The sequence below is a fragment of the Petaurus breviceps genome, unplaced genomic scaffold (assembly GCF_028583685.1).
Source record: "Petaurus breviceps papuanus isolate PSGF00001 unplaced genomic scaffold, PetGlider_PUasm1.0 90747, whole genome shotgun sequence".
In the NCBI taxonomy this organism is placed as follows: domain Eukaryota; kingdom Metazoa; phylum Chordata; class Mammalia; order Diprotodontia; family Petauridae; genus Petaurus; species Petaurus breviceps.
The window spans coordinates 15527-22939 of record NW_027187334.1 but is presented as its reverse complement, the minus strand read 5'-3'; the positions used below and the strand labels follow the sequence as shown (position 1 = coordinate 22939).

Sequence of the window (7413 nt, the reverse complement as noted above, 5' to 3'; positions counted from 1 at the left end):
GGGCTGGGTGCTGGGCACTGGGGCCTGGGTAGTGGGGCTTTGGTCTGAGGACCGGGGCTGGGTCCTGAGTGCTGGGCATGGGGAATGGGTGGTGGGGCTGTGCACTGGGGCTCAGCACTGAGGGCTGAGCACTGAGACTGGGGTTGGGCACTGAGGCTGTGGGCTGGACACTGGGCCTGGGTGGGGGGCACTGGGGCTGTGTGCTGGGCACTGGGGCCTGGGTAGTGGGGCTTTGGTCTGGGCACTGGGTCTGGGCACTGAGATTGTGTTCTGGGTACCGGGGATGGGATCTAGCAGCTGGGCAGTGGGGCTGGATGCTGGGCACTGAAACTGGGTACTGGGCATGGGAAATGGGGGGGCTGGGCACTGGGGCTCAGCACTGAGGGCTGGGCACTGATACTGGGGCGTGAATACTGGGGCTTGGGGCTGGACACTGGGCCTGGGTGCTGGTCATGGGAAATGAGTGGTGGGGCTGGGCACTGGGGCTGGGTTCGGAGGGCTGGGTGCCGAGACTGGGGAATGGACACTGGGGCTTACAGCTGGGCACCGGAGCTGGGGCCTGGAGGCTGGGGCCTGGGTGCTGGGACCTAGACACTGGGGCTGGGTGCTGGGTGCTATGCACTGCGACTGGGGACTGGGTGCCAGAGCCTGAGCACTGGGACTGGGTACTGGGGCTTGCCACTGGGGCCTGGGTCTGGGCGCTGAGTGCTAGGCAGTGAGACTAGGGGCTGGGCACTGGGGCTGGTGGCTGGGATCTGGAAACTGGGGCTGGGCGCTGAGAGCTGGGCACTAAGACTGATGGGTAGGCACTGTGGCTGCGTCCTGGAGGCTGTGCCTGGGGGCTGGGGACTGGGCACTATGGATGGGTGCTGGGCACTGGGGCCTGGGTACTAGGGCTTAGGGCTGGGCATTAAGGCTGTGGGCTGGACATTGGGCCTGAGTGGTGGGAACTGGGGCTGTGTGCTGGGCACTGGGGCCTGGGTAGTGGGATTTTGGTTTGGAGCTGTGTCCTGGGCACTGGGGATGGGCGCTGAGGGCTATGCACTGGGGGCTGGGTGCTGGGCATGGGGAATGAGTGGTGGGGCTGGTCACTGGGGCTGGTTTGGGGCGCTGGGTGCTGAGACTGGGGACTGGACACTGGCGTTTACAGCTGGGCACTGTGGACTGGACACTGGGACTTACAGCTGGACACTGGGGCTCGTGGCTGTGCACTGGGTCTGGATGCTGAGCACTTGTGGGTGGGCACTGGGGCTGGATGTAGGGGACTGGGCACTGGGGCTGAAGGCTGGACTTTGGGGTTGGGTGCTAGGCACTGGGTCTGGGTACTGGGAGCGGGACACTTTGGCTGGGTGCTGGGCATGGGTAATGAGCTGTGTGGCTGGGCACTGGGGCTGGGTTTGGACTGCTGGACACTGAGACTGGGGACTGGACACTGGGGCCTCAGCACTGGGGCTGGGGGCTGATCATTGGAGGCTCAGCACTGGGGCCTGGGCCAGGATTGGAGCAGAGAAAGTTGAACCCTCATCTGGCCACTTTGCAAGGTGTGTTGGTGCCAGCTTGAAGGCCAGCCTAATTAATAAGTCTAGGTTTTGTCCTGGGCAGTGGAGAGCCATGGAAGGCTTTGGGGGTTGGGGTGATATGATGACAGTGGTGGAGTCGTTTGCGTTTGCTGTCACTTCCAGGAGCTTTGCTTGGTGGCCTCCTTGCTCCTTCAGGGCATGATAGGGGAGCCAGGGGCAGGAAAGCACTGTGTCACCTTCCCACTAATGAAGACTGAGGGCATCTTCCCATATTTGCTCTATACCCCCAGCAGGGAGCTGCTACCGTGTTTCCCCGATAATAAGACACTGTCTTATTAATTTTTTTGGACAGAAAAACACCAGAGGGCTTATTTTCAGGGGAGGGCTTATTTTAATGAACATTGACAGCAATTTTAATAAACAGGTAAATGTGAACAAAAAAATGTACCTTTATTCAATAAGCAAATCACTGGGGAAGAACAGGATGACGCGCTCACTGCTGCAGCTCTGATTGGATGCAGCTCAGAGCGCGGCGTGTGTTTCACGGGGGGGGGAGGGTGCATACAGAGGGTACCGTAATGTAGTGTGTAGCGCAGGGGATCACCTTCACTGCAGTAGCAATCTCAATAGGGCTTATTTTCGGGGGAGGGCTTATTTTAGAGGAATCTTACACAGTAAGGGGAGGGCTTATTTTCAGGATAGGTCTTATTATCGGGGAAACACGGTAACTACCATGTGCGCTTTTCTCCTAGGTCCAGCAATAGGATTCCTGCCCCCTGCCCCCTTGGAGTGTTGGGCTGGTGCTCGTCACACCTCCGGTGCCGCACCCCAGGGTTTCATAGAAGAGGGATATGGCCCCTGGAGGCAGAATGGGGAGCAGTGCCCTGGGGTTGCTCCATGCAGCAGATTTGGTAAGGAATGGGCCACCATGTGGAGCCCTTCAAAGCTGAGAAAAGGCTTTCCACACAAGTAGCAGGAGGCTTCAATTCTGGCAACTCATACATCACCTGCTCGTGGCCGCTCCTCTGGTAGATGGCGGAGCCAGGATTCAAGTCCAGGTCAGGTGACCCAGTACACAGAAGGCCAGGTCAGGAGGCCCTAAGTCCAAATGCTGCCTCAGACACTGATTGGTCGTGGGACCCTGGGCAATGTACTTAACCTCTGTCTTCCTCAGTTTCCTCATCTGTAATATAGGGATGATAAGAGCACCTACCTCTCCTCCCCCACCTGACCTCCTCACTATCTTGTGAAGATCAAATGTGATAATATTTGTAAAGTTCTTTGCAAACCTCAAAGTACTACATTAATGCAGCCTGTTATTGTAATCGTTTTGATTTTACACTGTCTTAGTAGAGAGGGTGAAGTAATATTCTAGACAGCCCATGTGCTGCACTGGTACTGGTGATCAAGGGGACAGGCCTAGGGACTGGGCCTGTGATTTTATTAGCATGAGCAAACTTCCCCTTCCAATACCGGTAGGCACCTTCCCTACAACTTCCAACCTTAGAGAACTACCCAGAGCCCTGACAGGTGAGGTGACTTGCTCAAGGTTACCTAGCCAGGATGTGTGAGAGGCAGAACTCGTACCCAGAGCTCCCTGTTCACTGCGCCATTCTGTGTCTATGAACAGTACAGTAGGGTAAAAAGAACCCCATCGAGGAATGTGAGATCAACTCTGAAATCAAGGAAATAAATAAAGAATGAGGATTCATATTTTTAAAAGATTTCCATTTCAGAAAGCAAACATTGAAAGTGTGTTTCTGAACTCGAGTATGGATTCACCAACAGATGAACAGAAGTTGGCCCCACGGATAATGTTTTGCTGTTTGGAATCTGAGTTGGAGGGTGACGAGACCCAATTTCTAGTCCTACCTTTCATACTTAACTGTGTGCCTCTGAGCTGGTCATTTAACCTCTCTAAGCCTCAGTATTCTCATGTGTAAGATGGGGATAATAATATTGATACCTTGTATGGTTGTGTTATAAATCAGTTATAGAGTCCACAAAGTCTTTGTGTAGTTTTAAGCTATTAAAGCTTATGCAAATATCTTAGCAGAACCCACAGACTTCAGTGTATGCTTGTTTTCTCCATTAGGATTTATTTCCTACTATGAGAACTTACCAATGAAACTCATAAATAGGGAAATGGCTTTGTATTGAGATAGTGAAGGTCTTTCTATGGTCAGTCAATATCATCAATGTTTGCCTTACTTGGCAAAGCAAAAAAACAACTTTTTTGACTCCGTTAAGTTTTTGAATGATAAAAACATTTAATATTCCTTTTTTCTTAAAACAAGAAAACAAAGTAGGAAAATACATTGTACTTTATCTTTGCATCTTTGTTTCATATTATGCTGTGAAAGCTTGAAGTTGCACTAGGACTTTTGAGACACCCTGTATAAATGTAATCAATACCAGCTTTGAGTAACATCTTCATCATATACAAGGGGCAGCTGTTAATAGGGTCTACTGATGCCTTACGTACTTTGGAGAAAAGTAATTGGAGGATACACAGTAAGTTGCACTTTGGAGAACATATGCCAGTAGTGCCCTCAGTCTGCAAAGTTACTCCTAGGCTGCCCCCAAAGAAGTTAGTCATTTTCCGGCCTCCTAACCTCAGAGATTAAACAAGAAGGTTAACCTCTCTATTTCAGGCCTAGGAAGTTGTGTTGGAATACTACATTTGATTTCTCTGGCAAGACTTGCTGTTAACTATGGCATACCTCTGGAAGAAGGTTATCGATGACATTTGGTCAAGATCTTCATGGAGAAGGGCTGATAGGGCCTTTCTGCACATCTCCTGTCTGATCTCCAGTCTCATCATTAGATCAGGAGCTGATTGAGCTGATGAGATTTTCATTCTATTTTTCCTCATGCTTCCATTGCACAGTCTGACAAGGTGATACCAGGCTCTCAGGGTATGTACTGTCCACCTTTGGTATCAAGGTTTGAAATTTAGTCGAAGTCATTCCTCATTGCAAACAAAATCAGCAAAACAACAAGAGACAACAATGGTCTATCTTGGAGGACCACCCAAAGACAAACACAAATATGCTATTGATGGAGTCCTAAAACCCAATTTGTAAATTATCTGAGAAGGCCATTAATCTGTCCATACCCTTTGGTATGAGATCCCACTGTTAGACATATTCTCCAAAGCATTCAAAGCAGAAAGACTCCTATACAAGCCAAAATCTTCATAGCAGCAATTTTTTATGGTGGCAAAAGAACTGAAAAAAAGGGGGCTCCCATTGGTTGTGGAATGACAACAAATTCTGGTATAATGAATGTAATGAAATATTAAGAAATGACAAGTGTTCAGAATGTAGAGACAAGTGGGAAAACTTGTATAAACTGATACAGAGTGAAGTGATTATAACTAGGAAAACATTATGTATAATGACTTTGATAATGGAAATGAAAACAACAATACAGCTAAGCCAAAAGCTGTGTATGGAATTGTAACAAGTAATCTTGGCCCTGGGGGTGTAATGGACACTGAGACATAACAGGACAGCTAGGCCAATTATAATTTGATAGGAGTGTTTATTAACCGGCCGGGGCTGCCTCTCAGACCAAAAGACAGCATCGAGCTTTCTGTTAGACATAATTTTATACACAATGTGATTGCTGGAAACAGAATATGTTTCTAAGGGGTTAGCATTGTTTTCATTGAAGTGGAGCTTTCTCAGTACTATTCTTATCGAAGCAAAACATTCTCAGTATTATTCTTATTTAAACAAAGCCTTGGTATTATTTCTAAGCGAAACAGACCTGAATCCGTGGCATGTTTCTAGCAATACAGGTGAAACATTTCTTTACTATTGGAGCCTATTAGGTGGTTTCCAAGGAACCCAGTAGGGGTCCCCTCTAGCAGGTTTAAGGGAGCTCTAGTGTATAATTTCTTTCTTTTTTTTTAAAGCAATCGGGGTTAAGTAACTTGCTCAAGGTTACACGGCCAGTTATTTCTGGGTGTGATGCTGAGTAGGTGAGCCCAGATGACACTGGAGCTGGTGCCCTTACTCACTGAGCCACCTGGCCTCCCCTAAGCAATTGGGGTTAAGTAACTTGCTCAAGGTTACAAGGCCAGGTATTTCTGGGTGGGTGCTAAGTGTCTGAGCCCGGCATTTGATTTCCAGGTCTTCTCAACACTGGAGCCAGTGCTCTTACTCGCTGTGCTACCTGGACACCCCTTAGTGTATAATTTCTGGTAGGCACTTCACTCCCTCCTTTTGACTGGTTCATAGTTGTATCTCTGACTCATCTGAGTCCAGGGGAACCTATATAGGGACATAGGCAGTGGGAAGGGCAAACAGCTTAACAGCTTGAATCCTTTGTCTAACATAGGTAGTTAGGCAGTTAATAAGGCAGAGGGTCAATAGCAATCCCAATGACAACAAAGCAAATAGTCCTATAAGGGAAGTTCCAAGTGATGTGAGCCAGGGGAACCAGTTTAAAAAAAAAGAGATTGGTACCAAGACATAGATTGTTGATGATGAGCCTCTCTGTCAGCCAAAAGTTGACGTACAGTAGCCAGAGATTCCTGAAGCACCCCGGAGTGGTTGACATAAAAACAGCAGGTTTCTCCAAGGGCCATACAAAGGCCACCTTGCTTAAGAAACAGGAGGTCTAAACCTCAGAGGTTTTGGAGAACCACTTCGGCCAGGGTACCTAGGGTGGTCTCCAAGTCTCGGATATCTGTGTAGACTTGGGAGGTGAGGGCTTCAAAATGACTATTTCCTTGTACTAGGGCCGTGGTTCCCACTGCTGCTGAACCTGCTATGCCTAGACCAACTAAGATAGGGACTAAAATGGGGACTGTTCTTTTATCGCAGGCTTGTAGCCCAAAACGTTCACGAGCCCCTTCTCCTGAATAAATGTATATCTGTGGAAGGACATGAACTAAAATGCAGAATTCGGGGGAGTTACCAGAAAGGAGGCATTCCTGTACACAAGCAGTTAAGCCTAAGGTACAGGCAAACCAAGCATTTTTAGGGGCTAAGAAAACATTTGGTGAAAATTCCTGTTTGGGAAAAAACTCGACCACCGAAGCACAAAGGTTTTTATAAGGTGACTGCTGGAGGGCGTAGCCCCTAGATTTAATACACTAGGCTTGTCCCTGCACATCCCGTAATGTAAGCTTGAGGAAGCCAAGGTTACAGCAGGCAAGGATATCAGTACCAGTGAGTGTGGGCTTCCAATACTGAATTTCATGATCAGTCAAACCCTTTGACGAATTTAAACCTAGCCCAACAAAATAAGGAGGGGCAGGGTTCAAGCAAAACCCGCAGTCAGAAGTTAGGCTGGGATCCGAGGAATTTAGGAAAGAGAAAAAAGTATCAAGAACATGAAAAGTATAAGAGTGGGCATGTAGCCTGGGGTTTGCCAAAGTAATCTCTGAACCCGCAGGGGTTATGGTGGAATGTGGGTTAAGGGGCCCATGCGGAGTTTGATCAGCGTCCGGAGGTGGGTTGAGGACTGGGTTGGGACCGGTGGGAATGAGATCCCTTGGCACCGGAGTGCACTGAATAGTGAACAAGGCTACTGGATCCCTTCCTACAACATAAAATCTAACTCCCCATGTCCTCCCCGTTTTCCAAGTCTGTTTAGACCAATTTAAAATCCTGATGACAACCGGGTTACATGATTTAAGGGTATTACAATGAAATGAAATGTGGTGGTCACGGTTGCCACCGGAGACCCAGTCAGCAATGGTGACACAATCCCAATTGACAGAGTGATATTTCCCGGTCCCCCCCACAATCGGGAGACCCATCCTCAGGGCAGACATATTTTGGGTTGACCAAAGCCTGCTTTTCTGCTCTACAAGCAGCACCATTGGTCCCCGAAAAATACATGCCTGTGTAGGGAAACAACATAAATCTGGGGCTAA

The 7413-nt window shown here is 48.6% G+C and overlaps 1 protein-coding gene across 1 annotated transcript in view; it reads right to left on the bottom strand.

Annotated features, from left to right (window-relative positions):
* LOC138145745 (uncharacterized) overlaps positions 1 to 1360 on the bottom strand; it is a 3018-nt gene extending 1658 nt beyond the window's left edge. Inside the window, 4 exon segments of the mRNA XM_069067375.1 lie at positions 119 to 214; positions 217 to 446; positions 538 to 708; positions 1183 to 1360. Coding sequence (XP_068923476.1) covers positions 119 to 214; positions 217 to 446; positions 538 to 708; positions 1183 to 1360 — 675 coding nt within the window.
* Between the last annotated feature and the right edge of the window lie 6053 nt (positions 1361 to 7413).